The sequence below is a fragment of the Diorhabda carinulata genome, chromosome X, assembly GCF_026250575.1.
Source record: "Diorhabda carinulata isolate Delta chromosome X, icDioCari1.1, whole genome shotgun sequence".
NCBI classification, from domain to species: Eukaryota; Metazoa; Arthropoda; class Insecta; order Coleoptera; family Chrysomelidae; genus Diorhabda; species Diorhabda carinulata.
Window position 1 is genome coordinate 13,305,615 of NC_079472.1, and position 21,641 is coordinate 13,327,255.

Here is a 21,641-nt window from a genome sequence, read left to right on the forward strand (position 1 = left end):
TATATAATAAAAAGAATTTTCATTTTCCTATTATAAAGCCTTAAAAAAGCCGAAATCATCGGCCAAATCGCATTAGAGCATTGGACAATTAATTTACTGGAATTTATAACCTAAAAATGGATTCAAATTAGGTATCTCCAGGCTGATATCGCATATGATCTTCAAATTTATTAATCGCGCACCTGGAGAGTCTACACACCGGATACCTTGCGTAATGGACGTCATCCCCAGAGGATTTCTTGCAAAATTCGCACAAACTGAAACTCTGAGAGAGGTCTTTTAGTAGGCTTTTCTCTATTTTGGTGCCATAACTTGAACACGAGCAATATTAGCAGAAAAAAATCGAATATCTTAGCAAGGAGTTGTGAGGCGGCTTTTTTTTTGCTTTTGAAATCATCAACCACAGAGCAGGTACATGTTGCTACTTAAAATTGTACTAGGGGTGGTTTTCGGGCCACATTTATTGATTCAAGTACTGGTAATCACCTAGTGGGTATCTATTGCATTGAAGCTTGGATGTCTTCTCCAGGAGTTTGCCTACAAAACTCGAGCAAAAGATTCGAAAATCATTTTTACTGCTAATCTTCGCCATTACAGCATCGTCGATCACCCATCGGATACGTGGTGTACTAGAACCTCGATAGCATCTTCTGTAGTATTCCGGCAAAGCTCTCACGAAACGAACTAGGAGGTTTCGCGCAATAGTATGGGGATGGATATCTTTTGACGCTCGTACGTAGTTAGTCTTTATCGAGAATGCGACGTTGATTGCGCACAGGTACCTGAGAGTCGTTCTAGAATACCATGTTGTATCATTCCTGGTTATTCTTGGAGATGACGCAACCTTTATGTATGATAATACACGACACCATACTGCTCGCTATCAAGTATCTTGACGTTGTTCAAATCACGCAATTTGTTTTGCCTGCTCGCCTTCCAGAGTTAGATCCCGTTGAACAAAATTGGGATGAGATTCTAAAGAGCTAGTGCAAGAATGTGATCTAAAATCTGACCCAAAGTATGCCTTTTTTTGTAGTATACGATCAATTCGCTTCGACTTTAGGTGATGAAGCATCATCTCTAGTTACCGTGTTCGTGCATGAAGCACTTTGAAGCAAATGGTCGCTGTTGTCTCGGAATAGCTGCATCAAGAAGTCTTCGAAAAAATTAAAGACACTAATCGTGGAAGATGAATAATTCTTCACCGCGACAATGAAAGCTATCATATATCAGTTCAAACAAAAACGTTTTTGAACAGTCAAAACATTGAATTGATGGTTCATCGGCCATACAGTCTTTGTTTGGCACCCAATGATTTCTTCTTATTATCGTAGATCAAATATAAATTGCGAGGTGAACGTTATACCACCACTGTACATATTTTCGTTTATTTTGTAAAAATTTCTGATTTATCTGTATGCAAAGTCGGCAAATTTGAAAATAAATCATCAAAAATTTTACCAATCATTTCGTGTTTTTGTTATTGAACGTTCAAATCGGTCAGATATAATTTTTAATAATATTAAATTCGTTTTATTTTTAGTTTTAGCTCTAAAATCATTTTCTAATTAATTTCCAAATGGCATCTTTAACTCAACAAATGAATTTATTTTCCATGACCAGGATGGCCCTCACCCTCGGTCCTAGTATAGGTTTTCTGATATATCTCCATTCGAGTATTATAAATTTAAGGCCCGATTTATTGGATAGGGATCACAGAGTTCAAGATGTACCTTTATATCAAATTAGAGACACCTACGATTTCGTTATAGTAGGTGGAGGAAGTGCCGGAACCGTTTTAGCCAACAGGTAAAATCATATATAAATTTCTAATTCTATCTGTAATTATTATCAAATGTTTTAACAGACTAAGTGAAAACTCTGATTGGAAAGTTTTACTTCTCGAAGCAGGACCTGATGAAGTAGTTTTTACTGACTTACCAATAATGTTTCCTGTTTTACAACTAACTCCTTTCGATTGGCAATATCGAACTGAACCCGGTGAAAATTACTGTTTGGGTTTTCACGACAAAAGGTGTAATTGGCCGAGAGGAAGAATCCTTGGAGGCAGCTCTGTACTAAACGCTATGCTTTACGTGCGAGGAAATAAAAAAGATTATGATAGGTGAGATAGAATAACAAACTTAGTAATTATCATTTTTTTCAATGCTATACGCATACCAAAAAACCAGAAAAAGTCGAGTAGAGGTAGCCGAGGATTCTACGTATATCAAAAGCATCATAAATGATGACGAGACGTGGGTTTCTGATTATGACTTCGATATCGACCAAAAATCTACCGAATGACGTTCTCAAACCGCCAAAAATCATCGTTCTCTTCGACTACCGTAGTGTAGTTCATCATGGATTCCTAGGTAAATGGTCAATGAAGAGTACTACTTGGCGCAGTTGCATTCCAGCCTGATTGTGACTGATTTTTCGGCCAAAGTCATCACGCAGCGTATTCGCCAGATTTGGCTCCCTATGACTTTTTCCTTTTGTACGGAACTCAAAAATCCTCTTCAGAGAACGTGTTATGAGTACTTTGAAGCCATAAAAAGTAATTTACTCAAGATTTTGAAGGCAATAATTCCTAGGTTCTTATCTTCAAGTATTTTCTCCTGCCGAATTATCTCGTTTAGCAATTCTGTTAATTGGTTTAGTCTTTTTCTGGTGCCTTTCCTTACTAAAGAATGATATTCTCAATAATTAATGAATATTATTTTTTGTTTTTTTTTAGATATAGAGATTTGGGGAATGTGGGATGGAGCTATGAAGATGTTTTACCATATTTTAAAAAATCAGAAAATATGACGATTCCCGAATTCAGAAATGATAAATACCACGGTAAAAACGGTTATTTGACTATCGAACATTTCAGGTAAAAAAAATTGATACATTGTATAAAATATTCTATGTTTGTCCTTTGCTATTTGGTGATAAAATGATCCCCTTTAAAATGGTTACCTTCGGCACTAATAGCAACAGTTGTAGCAATTCTAGAAGACCTCCGAAAGCACCATCTTCATCGTTGTTTGGGTGTCCTTAATCGATGCAAAATATACGACATATTTGATTTAAAGGAAGAGAAAGTCACTGGGGATAGATCCGGAGAATATTGTGCTTAATCGATGCGAAATATACGACGTATTTGATTTAGAGGAAGAGAAAATCACTTGGGATAGATCCGGATAATATTGTGTTTATTCGATTTAAAATATACGACGTATATGATTAGAGGAAGAGAAAGTCACTGGCGATAGATCCGGAGAATATTATGGTCATGGTAGCACTGGAATTATTCTAGAAGTTGCGTAATACTCGTAGTAGCAGTGTACATTGTCGTTAATTGTTTGCGCACTAAAATTAGTGACCCTTTTTCGAGGTTTATCAAGTGCTCCGTTATAGAATACTTGGTTTCGGGTGGAACAACCCGCAGATGTAGTTTATACATCGATAACTTGCAACCTTAGCTGTCGAACTTTCAAATTTCAGATACTTTTCCAAACTTGTAGACTGGTTCTTAAATGCTGCCCAAGAATTAGGTTACGAAGTGAGAGACATCAACGGGGAACAACAAACTGGTTTCACTTTGGCACATGGTACTTTAAGAGACGGTCTTCGATGTAGTACAGCAAAAGGATTTATACGACCCATTGCTAAAAGAACCAATCTTCATGTTAGTTTACATTCAATGGTGAGTCCAAATGAAATGATTAGCGATATCTGGTAAAACGATATAAATAAAAATCAACTTATAAATATCATCATCATCATCAAGCCTTTCAATTATGAGGATTATGGCGATCGCTTTTGGCGCTTTAAATCCCTTTTTATGAGGTGGATTACTCCTAATTTTCTAATTTTTATTTTCTTTAGTTTGTCGTTTGTTTCGGTTGCTTTTGTTATTATTTTCCATTCTTTTCGGTTCCGTCAATTTGCTCTCTATATTGAATGCTCTTATGTCTTCCTCTATTTTGTTTCTCCAAGTTTTTCTCGGCCTGCCCCTTCTCCTTGGCCATTGCGTTATTCTTTTGATCGTTTCATTTGGTTTGAGCTTTGTATAAATATAATATAACTTATTAAAGCTGTTGCTGGCTATTAAATTAGATTAAATAATTTATAAATGATATATAACGAATAAAAGTTTCTTAGTAAAAGTGAATCATAGTGGTGAATTAAAAACAGAGGGATAGAGCTATCGGATCTTATTCAAGTGAACGCGAGCCGCTGATTCTTATTGGATCGCCATGTCGTAGTTTCCAGTGATACCAACCGACAAAGAAACGGAGCTAACGAAACAAACGAAGTATTACGTCGTTTCTTCTTCTATTTTTGATCGTTTACTGTAAATCATTCATCCATTGTAAACTGTAAGTATGGTTAATAGCTCATATTATCAATGTTTATGTCAAATTTTATCTGACAAGAAAGTTCCTTAAATAAGTGGAATGGAATATGAATTTTATCAAATATTGACAATGTTAACATGAAAAAACAGAGTATGTGGGACAGAGGGAGGGAGAATAATCTGTGTATAAAGTATATCAAGATTTTAATAGTAAGCAAAGCGAGACAGAGAGTGGAAAACCGATTATCTTTCTCTCTTTCTCTTCTAGGACAATTCCACTAATATCTTAATAGTCAGTATTAACTTTATATATCTATTATTTGCCACTGATAAATCGTCGTATAATCAATTTCAAAATCTAAAAGAAGGGCATTCAACCTCACTTAAAGTCCCTGTATTGAATACGAGCGGTCCTTCACGCGATTGGTTGGCCTCGATCTAAGAAATTAACGGCGTTTCCAATAAGAGAAGCGCGCGAAACAGCAATCTGTTCAAATGATTGAACAATGTTACTGTTATATTAGGAAATATTCGAATTATAAAAATTTTATGAAGGAAATAACGTTTATAAATATAAATAGTAATGATAGTACAAAAAGAGACGTGTCAAATGCAAATTTGGTCTGTTTTGTTTACAATCGCGAGACCAAATGACAGGTGAGGCCGAAGTAGCGCGCAAGCGCGGGCGCCATTGATTGCTTGATAGGAGATAATAGGAAAAGACACAGAGTTCTCTCTGTCTTACACTTGGAAGTTATAGCTCGTGGCCTGACTTTCCAATAAAAAATTCACTGCAGGATGGTGCCAGTATCACCGCTGATTCACACTAGAATGAGGAAATCATCCGCGGATGCCTACTGAGGAAACGTTCTCGACGAATTAATTATTATTATCGAAATAAAATATGTTGGATCAAGTGTATCGAAGGAGATTATATTCAAAAATAAATCGTCCTTTATATCGTTTTTCGTAGGCTAAATACTTCTCAGACCACTTTCGTAAATATTGGGAAAAATAACAAGAATTGATAAATGCAACTAATTAAAACAAATGCATTGAGAAACTTAGTTCATTAAGACGTAATATTCGATTTATCTTATCGATGTTTTTTTTTATTTAATATAAAATAAAACACTTATTCACTCAAATAATTGATTATTATATTAATTAAATCAACAGCAAGTTTACATATAAGTAAACATAATAATTATCACTGATTATTGATCAATCCACTAGTTAGGCAATACACAATACTATTGTGTATTTTGTTCGGCCGATACTCGTAGGTGGTATTATCTAGACAAGGTTAGACATGAGATGTTGGCATTTTTTCTCGTCTTGACGAAACGAAATGATTGAACCTTTTACATGAAGATGTTGTTCAATCATCACAAACACATCATCAATTACTAAAGGCTCTTATATGACAAAATGTTGTTGTTGAGGTTATGTTCAATATAAAGTTTATATCGGAAACAGTATTGCCAAAATTAAAAATATAAATATCAGAATCCAAATGACACCATTAAATGCGTGATTTTGTCGGATGTTTTTGATATTAAAATAGTTTCAGAAGCATTTTTACCGAATAGAAAGCTGCACGCTGGCTTCATAATAAACGAAGAGAAAACAAAATGGCGCTTACAAAAAAAATCTGTAAGACTTGTCCGTATCAAATTGGTAATGAACTGCGCAATCTAACGGCAATGCTATTCCGATTATTATTTGGTCCCCTAGACGAAAATTTATGTACACAATTGATATTTTACTTTTTGATTATATGTATAATTGCAGGTAGAAAAAATTCTAATAAACGAAGAAACTAAACAAGCCTACGGTGTTGAATTCAGTAAATTTGGAACCAAACGAACCGTACACGTAGCAAAAGAGGTTATATTGAGCGCGGGAGCTATCGGATCACCGCATCTTCTAATGTTATCGGGTATAGGACCGAAGCAGCACCTCGAAGATATCGGAATAAAGGTTACACATCATTCTCCAGGCGTAGGACAAAATTTACAGGTGAAGTGAAAATCATTTTCAATGATTTTATCTTAACAAAGATATAGATTGAGGTTATAATTTTATCATATGGAAGATAGAAGTCAGATGATATCACGAGGAACATAGAATGTCGAACCATAAGGGTGTGGGGACAAAAAATCCGTAAATTTTTAGATATTTTAGAAAGTTGAGTAAATTATTGCCAAGTTTTATGAACAAAATCAAAATCTTTAGAAGAAAGGAAATAGCCAGACGAACAATTTACGATATCTGTCGGCTTGTTAAGACAAAAATTTCGATTGAAAGAAAGTCAGAAAGCAAAAAAAAATGCCAAAAAAATAATGGGAAAACTTTGGTTGAAGCAGCTCGCGGGAAACTGGGGGCAGAAATATCAAAATCGATAAGCAGCAATCTAAAACAGAAGTTTATGAATTTTCAGTTGATACATTTACATCTTTATTAGCAATTCATTGGAAAATTAGATGGAAATTCAAGGACAGTCCATTTGTAAAGCTTCGTGCGGATCCCTGGGGATACACCTGAACCATTTTAGAAATCACTGGTCTATAAGAACAGATTGTCATTCAAAAATTGTTGTATGGCTGAGGATATCTTCTTGTGGCCGTTCTTCAGCATACATTTATCCTTCTGAACTGCCAAAATATATGAAAAAGAATGTCTTAGATCTAGATTAATGCAGTTCATAAGGGAAAAGCATCCCGAAGGAAATTTTGTGTCTTGGTCACATATGACAACTCCTCATTCTGTAAAGGACGTAACGAGAGCTTCTACTTGAAAATCTCGTCTAATGAGATGTCTAAGAATATTCCTAATGTGCCTCAACTGAGGCCAATTGAACGTTTTTAGCAAAATTTTCAGGCTCATGTTCAAAAATTACTTGATATGATTCTAAAGACATATTTAATATTTTTTCTGATTAATCTATCCCAGTTAATACAATGTACGTGTTTAAAAGTAATCCCATAACCTCAAAATTTATTTAAATTATGTTTTATGATGAAAATCAAGTCATTATAGCTTTAAAACAAGTCTGGAACGACATAAAAACAGAACCTGCTGTTATTTATATTGGGTAGTTGTATATTGCTCAATGCATAAATAAAATCTACAACCTATAGAATAAGAGAACCGCCCTCGAGGTACGCAAGAAATTCGCACCGTAATGTTCATTTAAGACTTATAACTTCATTACACCACAATTAACACAATGTATATGGTTTTGCAATGTTCCAGAACGTTGTAGAACTTTCTGTATCTAGATACAGCTACATACAATAGTTTAACGTAGCCATCCACCATTTTTTCTAGTTTTAACTACATTGAGTGTGTTCAGATGACGTGCGGCTGTGTACCCATCACACTATACTTCCCATTACATTAATATATGGTCGGCGCGTGCGACTGTGTATCCGTCACAATATATTAGTATAGTGATGGATTAAGCTATTTATTGATTGTGATTTAGTGGTGGTAACCAGCCATTGTTAACTTGTTTACTACAAGTTGTTGATCATTAAACTTTTGTACAATTTGTAGGATCACGTATCTATTGGTGGTGTCGCGTACCTTTTTGACAGGCCTGAGGAATTTGGCGACGAACCTCTCAGTTTCAATTTACCGAAAATATTTTCTACAGATACCGTGAATGAATTTGGGCGAGGATACGGTCCAGTTTACTGGTTACCTGTATGCGAGGTACGTAAAATACCTCCCTGTTGACCAATTATCTTTTGTCAGTCAATAAAGGTCACACTCAGTTTAATTCTTTTCGCTACTAAAACGTTTTTGTAGGTTATGGGTTTCGTAAACACCAAATATCAAGATCCCAAAGAAGATTGGCCTGACATACAATATTTTTTTGGTTCTTTCGCTGATAGCTCCGACGGAGGTATGTTTGGTCGAAGGGCAGTTGGAATGACGGATGAATTTTACACAGCCGTTTATGAGGATATCATTTATAGAGAAGCTTTCGGTATCTATATTCTTCTTTTACGACCAAAAAGTCGAGGAATGATTAAATTGAAAGATAAAAATCCTCAGTCGCACGTATTGATTTATCCAAATTACTTCGACCATCCAGATGATTTGAAAGTAATAGTAAGTAAATCTGTACAAAAACATCCGGTTTATTCATAGTCAGAAGTCGTAGGTAGTATTTCAAGATGTCAAAAATAACATATCGGTGATAGCTGCCATTTTCTTTTAATTGTACCAGAAAAGTCGGTTTGTTAGGAAAAAGTCCATAGGTGTTCAATCGGGACTGCGTGGAGGCCAACTTATGTCACCTTTCCTGGAGATTAATCTGTCAGGAAAAATTTCACGAGCACATGGAAGCGTGTGAAGTTGCTCAGTTCTGCTAGAACTAAATTTTTTTGTTATAACCATTAAAGTTTTCCAGTTGAGGCTCGAAGAAGTCATTTAACATCTGCTTGTAACGCTTTGAATAACGTTAACGTTTTAAAGCGCTCAGTCGTGTGATTTCAAACCTCTAACCAGCATACGAGCATCCTGAGGCTTCAAGACACCTACTGAATTTGCAAGGAAGCAGCCTCAAATATTTGTGTAAAATGCAAAATAATAGCTCGTCACGAAACAAACCAAGTATTACTGTCTACGTTTTCGATCATTCTAGATGCCCGGATGCCCGGATTTTGGTTTATCTGGTCTCTAAAAACTTCTCGATCCATTTGCCAATCAGTCGAGCGTCTGGTGTAGTATTCAAGTTACGATCATAGCTACTAAATTCCTAAGAGCCAGATTACCGATTGACAAACCTCCCACGCTTCTCTGAATAGCTGCGTTCAAGCAATAATAATACAAAGGTGAACTTGTTGTGTTTATACTTGGTCTTGATTAGTTCAATATGAACTTGTCATGTCATGAATCTTTGGTGAAAGGTTTTATACAGAAATTTTTGACGACCCTTATATGATATTTAACATTAACTATATATGAATAATAGTTTTCCTATTTATATTTCTCTGCCATATATAAAATCAGATACTCTCAGAATTTTCAACGAAAATCGCCTTGAAATCTAAACTATTTAACGTAAATTCAAAGATTATAACACCTGGCAATCAATTGATTAACAAAGATCATGAAATTGTTTGTTTTCAATAAAAATTATATGGGTAAATCATTATATTTCATAATAGTGACAGTAAATTATACCCTGACAGATATTCCTTTGTTGAACAAGTCTTTTATGCAAAATTCGTCTTTTGAGACCTTCGATGTTTCAATGAGCAATTTTTAGCATTTATTTATGTGTTCATGCAAATTTTAAACTCTACGCGAATTTTACAATCCCAATTCTATACCTACCTGTTATTTTTTAGGTAGAAGGTGCTAAAATTGCTCACAATTTGACAAAAACTAGATTCATGCAACGATTCAATGTAACTTTTAATCCACATCGTATACCAGGTTGTAAGGATTTGGACTTTTTGTCTGACGAATATTGGGCGTGTCAAGCGAAACATTATACATTAACAATATACCATCCAACGGGTACAGCAAAAATGGGCCCGGACAATGATTCTATGGCAGTTTTAGATCCGAGGTTACGTGTACGGGGTAAGCGAGTTTATAATTATTTTTAAAAATTTAATTTAATTTTTTTATATTTTTTTTTAGGAATAGATAATTTGAGAGTTGTAGATTGCTCCATATTTCCGTATATACCTAACGGAAATACCAACGCTCCGGTCATAATGGCAGCCGAAAAGGCGTCCGATATGATTAAGGAAGATTGGGGAGTTATGAATAACGATTCAGATGAAGATGTAATTGAAATCGTTGATATTGATGATGATGGTAAATTATTTATTGAAATATACATTGTGAAAAATGTTTGCCTGTCCTACCCATTAATCGTTGCAACCCCCTTTAGCTTTTATTATTTTGGTACAAAATTCTGTAAATTCGATAAATAATCGTCATCTATTTAGTTTCAGTCGTTTTTCAGGATACTCCAAAGATGTGAAGTGGAAGTAGGACACTGATTTTTGACTTTCCTGTTCAATTTGTACCAAAACAACTCAATTGGGTTGAGGTCGACCAAATAACAACTTTCAGTACATTCTTATTTTCAAATTTATTTAAATACTCTTTGCACAGCTTCGAGAAACGCTTGGGATCGTTGATACGTTGGAAGATAAATTTTTTGCTGATCAGGCGCTGCTACTACATTTTCCTTTAATATTTGTTCATACTCTTCTTTCTTCAAATTCAAAAGGTTTTTATTTTTACCATGTTTCCGAACGTTCTTTCTCTAAACCATCTCCAAATCATCATTCTTTGACACTCTATAAATCTCTCTCCTATTCTTCATAGAAAGTTGTCTTGGTTCAAAAAGTATAAATCACAACACGTTCTTGCGTCTCCTAGGGTTAACGGGGACTAAACTACAATCATAAACATCAGTCGTTCTTTCTCTAAAACAAATCCAAATAATCACCGTGTCGTCGCCGTGTTTTACAGTCCGGATTATACTTGGATATTAACGTCTATTTTTCTTTGACACTCTTTTCTTGGAGTCAAAAATATCAAAGTTTGACTCATAACTCTATAAAGCTCTCTCCTATTCTTCATAGAAAGTTGTCTTGGTTCAAAAAGTATAAATCACAACACGTTCTTGCGTCTCCTAGGGCTAACGGGGACTAAACTACAATCATAAACACCAAAAAAAGAATTCACAGTTAAAGAATAATAAACAAATAAGCCGGTACTTACAATTTTTAACTCTCATTTTAAAACAAAAATTTAGGTAACTATTAAAAGAAATCGCTTACTGAAATTTGTTTTGTAGACATTTTGGGATCGAAAAGTGACCAAGCAAGACCAGTGGTTAAGGCAGTACTTAAGCAAGTCCCAACTAGAGAAGATCCCGATTATTGGTAAATCTTATACCTACTCAATACTATGATAATACTAATTTTAATAAAGAATTTTTGAAACAAATTGTTATTTTTTTTTTATTAATTATTAACCTTCTTAATGTACGCAGTCTTCTCGTAAAGTGCTGGAACCCCATTATTGAGATAGTCTCTAGTTGAACGGTTTATTCACCCTCGGTTAAAATAAAAGTCACAAGACCTCTAGTCAGGAGAATAAAAAGGCATATAGAAGACACATGTTTATTATAAAACGCATTTTTGAGGCAATGTGTATTTGGTCTAACAAGAAATCGAAATCTATTAACATTTTCATCGATTCTCCCAGATGAAGAGTATAAGTAGTACAACTCCAATCGATTTATCACTTTCTGAATCAACTTTCTTGATCAAAACCATCTGCAGTAATTGGAGCTTAGATCTCTAATGGCTCTGACAGCTTAGAAAGAAAATATATGCAAAAGTGTTGAAGGAGCCTTAGGAACCCGCGATGTACCGCGTAACTGACCAGATCACCAACCCTGGTTCACATTAGAAGGAATTTTAATGTTTAGTCATGTAGGCGTTAACTTCATCTAAATCCCTAGGAGAACTATGAGAAGCTCTAACTTTCTAAGTCAAATTATTACATAAAAGATCGGGTTGAGATCAGGAGTTCGCGTTGGCCAATCTAAAGTATGGCTATCTAATTTTGGTACTACGTTCGCTATAAAAAGAACTTATGGTATTACATGAGGCTGCGGTCGACTCAAAGCAGAATTAGGTCCATGTAAGCCTCCAAACTAATTCCATTCGTTATCAAAACAAAGGTGCCACGTTTACTTAATGCTAATCAAAAGTTCGCAAGCATTAAAAATTCAAACGAATATTTGAATGCATTTCAATATGATCCTTTTGATTTGCTCGCTTTTTCGAGGAACGTGCTTCCAAGGAAGCATAAAGATGTATGTAGATAATATAGACAAAAAGAAAACTATAACCAATATTGTGCTTATTAGCTGACAAGTGTTGTTACATTGCGTTACAATTTATTACTTTCTGTTCTAAAATTGAAAAAATACCCTTTCGAGAAGCGAGTTTAGGCGAACGTGCAAGAATTTTCAGTAATTTTGCTTACAACTGAAGTTGTAGACAATTAAATTTGCTACAAATAATTGATTGACACTGTTATGGTGACCTCACAAACTTGAGCTTAAGCTTTTACTAATCTCTACACAACCCTAAATGGACTAGGGTGATTGCAAAGACAAACGCGTATATAATTGAACCTCTAAAATGTTTCCTTCAATATTCATTTACATTACTGCAAAGGGTTGATCTTGAAGCCATGGTCGCCACTATTTTATTGTTCCCAAAACTTTTATTCAAGAATAATTTGACCTGACTGTGAACCGGAAACCTTACTAAAAGTACTTATCTGATGATTATGGAAAAAAATCAAATTATGGATAATACATAATTTTCTCAATATTATTATTTGTTGTTTATCTATACTTTTAAGTGATCCACTGATTTTGAAAATAAAATGTTATAATGCGGACCTGGAAAAGTTGAGTTCGCAGTGGGGCGTCTTTTATTTCTTTATTTAAAGATGATAAACATTATTTGTTTGGAGGTTCTGTAAACTAAACTGTTTCTAAACCGATTATAGAAATTTGTGGTCTTACACTGTTTATTTTTGAATAGTGCGACGCTGTATATAATTCACAACGTAATATAATAATAACTATTATATAAAAAAAATGTAATCCCCGTCTATAATTGTCATAATACTTATAATAATGAAAAATTGAATAAATTTCTTATTCCTTTTCGAATTTATCCAAACAATTTCAAATATTGTAAATGGATCTAGCAAATTTAAACGACACATGTCCGGGAAATCTACAGGGTGTGTCGAGATATTTATTTTTAGCTTTGATTACTAATTTCGTCGATTCTAAATGTAAATTAGGCTCTATCCAACAGTACAATGAAAATTACGCTTCATATTTACAAGACGGGGACGAATTTGATTTTATAGTAATCGGTTCTGGTTCGGGAGGATCTGTGGTAGCTAACAAACTAAGCGAGAACCCAAATTGGAAAATTCTTGTTATAGAAGCCGGAGGATATCCATCTGCTACTAGTGATGTAAGTATTTTGAAAGTTTGAAATAAAAAACAGCAAATACTCTGTCTATCCTATCGTAGATACCTGCCCTTTTGTTCACACTTCAAGGTACTGATGAAGACTGGCAGTATAAAACTGAACCTTCCGAAACTTCTTGTTTCGGTTTTAAAAACGAACAATGTAGATGGCCGAGAGGTAAAGCACTAGGAGGTAGCAGCGTTCTCAATGTCATGTTGTACATAAAAGGAAATAAGAGAGATTACGATCGATGGGAGCAAATGGGTAATGTAGGATGGGGATGGGACATCGTACAACATCATTTCAAACAACTGGAAAATGTACAGCACCCAAATGTTAGCAGCAAATATGGACGGGAGGGATTTATGACATTGACTAAATATAGTATGGGTAAATGATTCTTTCATAATATCAGTTTTAGTCTTTAAGTAACACTCAAACTTACTCGAACCAAATTTGTTGTGCAAATAGTGGTCAAATAATAAAAATTCCCGAAAAGCCGCCAAATATGTGCTACAAAAGTTATTCGGGGTCAAAATTTTTGAATTTTTCTCGAAAACGGTAAGTTTTATAAAAAAAAACCTCAAACAAAAGTTGTAGATCTTAAAATTCTCTACAAAAATGGTCCCTATGATTTTTTTCTTAAGACACACGATTTCGGAGATATCGCGATTCTAAGTGTCATATTATACATGATAAGCCACGGATATAATTAACATACACAGATAGTCAGTCCCTAACTTGTATTGATAAATACCGTTACTTAACTTTTGTAAAAAAATACGCGAAACAACAAATAAGTACAACTATCATGTCTTCTTCCAACATCGGCATCTGCAATTCAGCATTTCTATAAAGTTCATACATGGCTAGGCAATAAACTGAATTCAGAAGACTGAGGTTGAATATTGATAGATAATACTCTGGAATCGATTAAAACTTTGATCCCACTTGCTCCAGAAAAATTCCTCGACACTATTTTTGCAATTACAAAAAAGTTGTAGTGCCAAATGTGGCTGTAAAAAAGTCTGGTTGCTTTGTTCTCCAGCGTGTACCAATTGCTCAAAAGTCCAGTTGAGTACAATAGAAAAAGATTCCTGTGATTTTAATAAAGAGATCAATGACGAAGAGGAAGAAGATGAAATCGAAGAAGACACGACTGTTGAAATAGACTTTTAAGAGTATGAATCTGATTAAAATATCTAAAGAAATCAAAACAATATTAATAATAAGGTGAAATCTAGAATTTGACAGGTTTTGTTACCTTAAATTATTCTAAAATTGTCATTTAGTGGAGTAGGCCTACAGGGGGAGACCATAGTAAAAAAACGCTACCTCACAGGTGGCTTATCAAGTATAATGTGGCTCTTTGAATCGCGGTATCTCAGAAATGGTAACTCTTAGGAAAAAAATCATACAAACTATTTTTATAGAGAATTTTAATATGTACAATTTTGGTATTAGGTTTTTTTTGATAAAACTTACCGTTTTCGAGAAAAATTTCAAAAACCTCAAATTTTGTTCTTTGACCTCGAATGTAGCACAAATAGGATCGATAGGGATTTTTGAAACATTATTTGTAATGATAAACCCCAGCTTTCCACCAATATTTGGTTTTCCGGAAATTTTTATTTCTTTAAAAGTCTATATTGTCTATTGTCGGAGAGAATTTCCGAAAATAGACAAAGTTCTTGAACAATTCGAGATGATAAGAATTATCAGTCAAAGTACACTAAGGAAACTTTTAATACAAACATGTTTTGGCTGAAAATAGCATTCAAAAAGTCTATTTTGATAGACAGGGGCGTAAGGTAAACAGATTAATTGAGGACTTTAAAGGAAATGAGAAAACGAAGAAGAAATATATTTTATTTGGGTGAAATAAATGATGGATCTTCTTTCTCAAAACTGTACAATATTAACAAATAAAGCAAGGTATTACTCAGTGCTGTGAGAAAAGTATTATTTGTATGATATTACAGATAAATGAAGAGGTTTCAAGAGAAAATAATTCGTTTGGAATGAGAAATTTTGAACAGTTGTTTTTAAAGCCTAAACACTAAAAATGCAACACAGCTTAAACATTTTCGAAACGTTTCACTTATACGATCCTCAAACAGAAATTAATCGCCAATGATTGTTGAAACTTTAATAAGAAATATGCGTAAATACTTGTAACGATGAGTAATGACTAACTTATCAGATAACCCTCGTATACTATAATTTGTTGTCGATAAATTGTAATCAATTTATATTTTTTAACGGGTTTGTTCGAACGAAATCATAGTAATAGTTAAATTATATAGTTATAGATAGAAATCATGAATTATTTGAAATTACAACAATCAAAAAAATTACAAATTAGACTTATTGCGTGATAGCTAATCACACTGTATGTTTACAAGACTGTACAATTTATTACGAGTTATTAAGAGTATTATGACAACAATTAATCAGTTTATTAGCAATATTTATCATTTTGGAATGATCCAATAATAACAATTATTGTGTAAAATATTATCGATTGATTTAATTAACATTTCATTAAAAAAATTTCAACGTTAATAGTTATTTATGCAACAAGTGCAAAAAGTAAGTGTTTATTGCACGCGAATTTGTCTAACGAAGCGTTTGATAACACGTCGAGTCAAATAAATACTTTTTGCACGAGTTACATACAATATTTTTTCTAAGTTCGCGAAAAAAAAATTTTTGACTGACATTTCTAAAACTGCATTATCCAAATCATAGTAGTCGTGATCGCGTATGTTTGAGGCAGTTACGTTTTTTTTATAAATTGTAATCATATGGAATTTAAAAAAAAAGCTCCTTCTATGATTGATAATAATTCTTTGAAACGTATTATAATCTCACAGAAAAAGGACTAAATACATTTGAATGTTTATGTTTGTCTTGATCGCAAACCTCTGTAGTAATGACAGATGACAGATATTGCACTAGTGCTATAAAGATCCACTCTTTTCACTAAATATATTTAAAAAAAGTTGTGTTTATAGCATGAACGTGGAAAAACTATATTTGTAGGTCTTCCAGTGATGAATGCTATAAGGGAAACGTTAAAAGAACAAGATTTTCCCATACTACAAGAAGAAAACCCGACAAATCCTCTAGGAACCTTAGAAACGTTCGTTTGTATAAACAACGGTATGAGATACAATACAGGAAAAGCGTTTTTAGGAACGGTTAAAAACAGACCTAATCTTTATACCACCCTACATTCATTGGTAGAAAAAATAATAATCGATCCAGAAACTAAAACAGCAACGGGAGTACAAATTCGTATTGAAGACAAGATATTGACAGTTAAATCGAAAAAAGAAGTTATAGTTTCTGCCGGAACGATAAATTCACCTCAATTATTAATGTTATCTGGGATAGGACCTAGACACGTTTTAGAAAGATTGGATATAGAGGTGATCCAAGATCTTCCCGTTGGAGCTAATCTACAAGATCATTTCCTCAACATGGGTTTCTTTATAACGTTTAATCCCGATGGAGGTATAGCGGAAAACACAATGGATTTACTTTCTCAGTACTTCTTGTATCAACAAGGTACTCTAGCAACTGTCGGTACGACTAATATTTGGGCTTTTATAAACACGAAAAACGATTCTGAATATCCCAACGTACAACATCATTTTATTTTCCATCCTGCCAACGATAAATTTCCTACAAACTCATTGATGAACGCTATGGGTGTTAAAGATGAAATTCTACAGAGTCTGTTGGATGTTTCCAACAATACACCCGGTTTATCCATTTGTGCTACGTTATTGAACCCGAAATCTACGGGGAAGATTCTTTTAAGGAGTAAAAACCCCGAAGATAAACCCATCATCCATTCCGGGTATTTAACTGAAGGGGAAGATTTGGAAGTGATGCTGGAAAGTATAAGGTATTTGAAATCAATATATAGATCGACCCGTGACTAAAGTGGCAAGGTCGCGGTCAAAAGTCTCTAGCAACAAATTTGAAGCTTCTATTATTTTCCTGATTTTAGCATCTCGAAGCTCATTGTTCAGTTTTGAGGTCCGATTTCTAGCCCAAGCTTTTATTTTAAGTTTATCCTTTAAATGCTCGATAGGATTTAGGTACGGTCCCCTAAAATTTCTTCTCTGTATCGGTTAATCCACCACTAGTTTCAATAAAAACCGACTCGGTTTTTACTTCCATTGAAATGCCCGCCCAAACCATCTAGGAACCTCCTCTAAAAGCCTTTTATATAAAAATGCAACAATATTTCTCTAGGTCTTCTGTAGACTCGTCCTCTTCTATCGCTACAATGCTTTCAACTGAGAAAAGAACGGAGCCCCGTTGCTCGTCAGTTCAATTAACGTGTTTTCTGGCAAATAGTGGATGAGCAGCTCGGTGGGCTGAGATTAATTAGAGGACAATAGCTGGCCTTCTTGGCTCAAGGTTAGCTGTCTTAAGTCTTTCTCTGACTGTTCAGCCACTCTTTGAATTTCTCTGAGCTCTTGTTGAGCTTGAACACGCGAAGGCCTTAATAGGCGACGAAAACAAGTAGATTTCTTCGACTGATCGAATTTTCCCATCTATTACCAAACGTGTTAATTTAGTGATTGATACTCATTCTTTTTGGTCTTTATTTTCACGGCAACCTCCGCGTCCACGACCTCTTGTACTTCCTCGGCTACCACCGCGTCCATCACGTGTATCGGTTGGATCTACGTCCACTATTGTTCAGTGCCTTCTTCTTCGACGGCAACTCAAGAAAGAAATAAGGTTCGAACTTCCGAGTTATGGAAATTTATCTTAAAATCTCTTTAAATCGACAGCCACATTGATTTTGTTTGTCATAGAATTATCCACGTAGCCTTCTGCTATCGATGGGCTCTTCCAGCCTCCGTGTCGCTTAAGAGCAGTTATATCTCCACCTGGATAAACCAGCAAGGTTGTAGAAGATCTACAGGAGCTATATCTGGCGTATAGATTTGCATTCGGTATTTGTTTTCCCGAATTTTTTGCATTGTGTGTACTTGCCAACTGTCTATAGTGTACTACAAACATTCTTTTTAATTTTTCATACGATAGAGCTTTTGATTAGCATTAAACTATTGCGACACCAACAACTTCACCAATGTATATTTACACTCTATATAGAAATTTATAAATGTTTTCACAGATTTATGGAGAACGTTCTGGATAGTCCCATACTTCAAAAGTACAATCCTAAGATAGAAAAACTTCATCTTCCCGCTTGCCATCAATACGTATTTAGATCGGACAACTTTTGGAAATGTACTTTGAGATACCTCGGTACGTCTTGCTTCCATCCTGTAGGTACTTGTAAAATGGGTCCGGAAGGCGATCCTACCGCAGTAGTCGATTCAAAACTGAAAGTGCACGGAATACATAGATTGCGAGTGGTAGATGCTAGCATAATGCCGAAGATTGTTAGCGGTAATACGCATGCTCCGACCATGATGATCGGTCACAAAGCTGGTGTAATGATAAGTGATGAATGGTCCAATGAATAATGCGAATTTTAGAAAACACGAAATATAATTTAGTAGTAGATAATATTTTATTTTATTTCACTTTGTTTGCCTTAAATTTTTACTGATATATCGATCAATAGAGAAGAGGTTTGGCTATTAAATAACGAGACTGGTGATATAATATATTTTATTTAGGTATTATTTATATTTATTTATTATTTCCTCCAATATATACTCCTTCTCTACTTCTACATCACTCCATGCTAATAATCCACTGTTCGAAACAGTGCAGGAAGTTTTTTTCTGTCAGTTCCTTCAGGACGCGTCCCGCTTTTAGTTTCACAGCTTCAACAGACTCAATTTTTGTTATTTTCAATGCAGATTTAACCTTAAAACAGAGGTAGGAGTCTCATGGTACGGTACAGAAAGCCTTTTTCTGTCAGTTCCTTCAGGACGCGTGCCGTTTTTACTTTAACAGCTTCAACAGACTCAATTTTTGTTACTTTTAATGCAGATTTAAACTTAAAACAGAGGTAGGAGTCTCATGGTACGGTACAGAAAGCCTTTTTCTGTCAGTTCCTTCAGGACGCGTGCCGTTTTTACTTTAACAGCTTCAACAGACTCAATTTTTGTTACTTTTAATGCAGATTTAAACTTAAAACAGAGGTAGGAGTCTCATGGTACGGTACATAAAGCCTTTTTCTGTCAGTTCCTTAAGGACGCGTGCCGTTTTTACTTTAACAGCTTCAACAGACTCAATTCTTGTTACTTTCAATGCAGATTTAAACTGAAAACAGAGGTAGAGGTCTTATGGTACGGTACAGAAAGCCTTTTTCTGTCAGTTCCTTCAGACGCGTGTCGTTTTACTTTAACAGCTTCAACAGACTCAATTTTTGTTACTTTCAATGCAGATTTAACCTTAAAACAGAGGTAGAAGTCTCATGTTACAGTACAGAAAGCTTTTTTCTGTCAGTTCCTTAAGGACGCGTGCCGTTTTTACTTTAACAGCTTCAACAGACTCAATTCTTGTTACTTTCAATGCAGATTTAAACTGAAAACAGAGGTAGAGGTCTCATGGTACGGTACAGAAAGCCTTTTTCTGTCAGTTCCTTAAAGACGCGTGACATTTTTACTTTAACAGCTTCAACAGACTCAATTCTTGTTACTTTCAATGCAGATTTAAACTGAAAACAGAGGTAGGAGTCTCATGGTACGGTACAGAAAGCCTTTTTCTGTCAGTTCCTTAAGGACGCGTGACATTTTTACTTCAACAGCTTCAACACACTCAATTCTTGTTACTTTCAATGCAGATTTAAACTGAAAACAGAGGTAGGAGTCTCATGGTACGGTACAGAAAGCCTTTTTCTGTCAGTTCCTTAAGGACGCGTGCCGTTTTTACTTTAACAGCTTCAGCAGACTCAATTTTTGTTACTTTCAATGCAGATTTAAACTTAAAACAGAGGTAGGAGTCTCATGGTACGGTACATAAAGCCTTGTTCTGTCAGTTCCTTAAGGACGCGTGCCGTTTTTACTTTAACAGCTTCAACAGACTCAATTTTTGTTACTTTCAATGCAGATTTAACCTTAAAACAGAGGTAGAAGTCTCATGTTACAGTACAGAAAGCCTTTTTCTGTCAGTTCCTTAAAGACGCGTGACATTTTTACTTTAACAGCTTCAACAGACTCAATTCTTGTTACTTTCAATGCAGATTTAAACTGAAAACAGAGGTAGAGGTCTCATGGTACGGTACAGAAAGCCTTTTTCTGTCAGTTCCTTAAAGACGCGTGACATTTTTACTTTAACAGCTTCAACAGACTCAATTTTTGTTACTTTCAACATAGATTTAACCTTAAAAAAGAGGTAGAAGTCCCATGGTACAGTACAGGAAGTCTTTTTACGCCAGTTCCTTCAGGACGCATTTACTTTAACAGCTTCAACACACTCAATTCTTGTTGAATGGACTGCCATTAGATTTTTTTAATATATAAATGATTCTATCATATTTGTGCCGCCCCGTACGTTTAAACTACAGTGTTCTATTCGCGAGTAATGTCTATTACTTGCCGGTGCTGTGCTAGTCCAGTTTAAAATTGAATATTTAATACAAGTTAACATCTGTTTTGGTCTGTAGCTTGAAAAAAATTATGATTTTAATTTTTTCGTAACTATACTGAGAAAATACGAGACAAACCTCAATATTGATGTTGTAAGGTGTCATTGCTATCTCGAAATTCAACATTTTTTATAGGAATCGTATCAAAACCTTTTGACTTGCGAAACTTTCAGCTTTTAATGATAAATCACTGTTCAAGGTCACTGTATATCATCAATACACTAAAATTGAACGTGGTCCTAGTTTATTTAAGGTCCAAATTAGATGAAATTAATTATGTTAACACTTGGGTTATCCGTTACATAATGGTAATACATGATGAAATCAAAACTAGACTTGAGGTTATCATTATCACGTTCATTTTGAACAAAATGCGAATTAAATCATTTTCGACGTCAATAGAATGACTATACTATTTAATAAATCTATGCGAAGTTTACTTCAAAAATAATATATTGAAAATAATAAATTAGAAATTTTTTTACTATGTATGTAAAAATCGTGAGGCTCCCCAAAATACCTACTGTCAAAATCACCTCTTCATTATTGGAAAATCTTTGACCTCCGAACCATCTGTGAACAGAAAATAATCCCAGAGGGCTAAATCTAGCGAATAGGGTGCATGATGTAGCAATTTAAACTT

The 21,641-nt window shown here is 34.6% G+C and overlaps 3 protein-coding genes across 4 annotated transcripts in view; 2 read left to right on the plus strand and 1 right to left on the minus strand.

Annotated features, from left to right (window-relative positions):
- The window catches only part of LOC130901607 (flotillin-2), a 255,397-nt gene that overhangs the window by 35,581 nt on the left and 198,175 nt on the right, over window positions 1-21,641 (minus strand). The window lies entirely within an intron of this gene.
- LOC130901597 (glucose dehydrogenase [FAD, quinone]-like) lies at window positions 1,351-11,341 on the plus strand. 2 transcript variants are annotated; one of them, XM_057813079.1, is made up of 10 exons: window positions 1,351-1,809; window positions 1,868-2,125; window positions 2,741-2,881; window positions 3,496-3,697; window positions 6,146-6,373; window positions 7,913-8,071; window positions 8,168-8,473; window positions 9,718-9,955; window positions 10,016-10,195; window positions 11,190-11,341. In XM_057813079.1, the coding sequence occupies exons 1-10, from the start codon at window positions 1,580-1,582 to the stop codon at window positions 11,279-11,281; spliced, it is 2,034 nt and encodes a 677-aa protein (XP_057669062.1). In that variant the 5' UTR covers window positions 1,351-1,579; the 3' UTR covers window positions 11,282-11,341. The 2 variants fall into 2 exon arrangements, with proteins under 2 accessions (XP_057669062.1, XP_057669061.1); XM_057813078.1 differs by having other exon boundaries at window positions 1,462-1,809; window positions 10,016-11,341.
- Window positions 13,001-18,966, plus strand: LOC130901606 (glucose dehydrogenase [FAD, quinone]-like). The gene is made up of 4 exons (XM_057813089.1): window positions 13,001-13,407; window positions 13,467-13,794; window positions 16,450-17,320; window positions 18,569-18,966. Exons 1-4 carry the CDS (start codon window positions 13,120-13,122, stop codon window positions 18,921-18,923), a joined length of 1,842 nt encoding a protein of 613 aa, XP_057669072.1. The 5' UTR covers window positions 13,001-13,119; the 3' UTR covers window positions 18,924-18,966.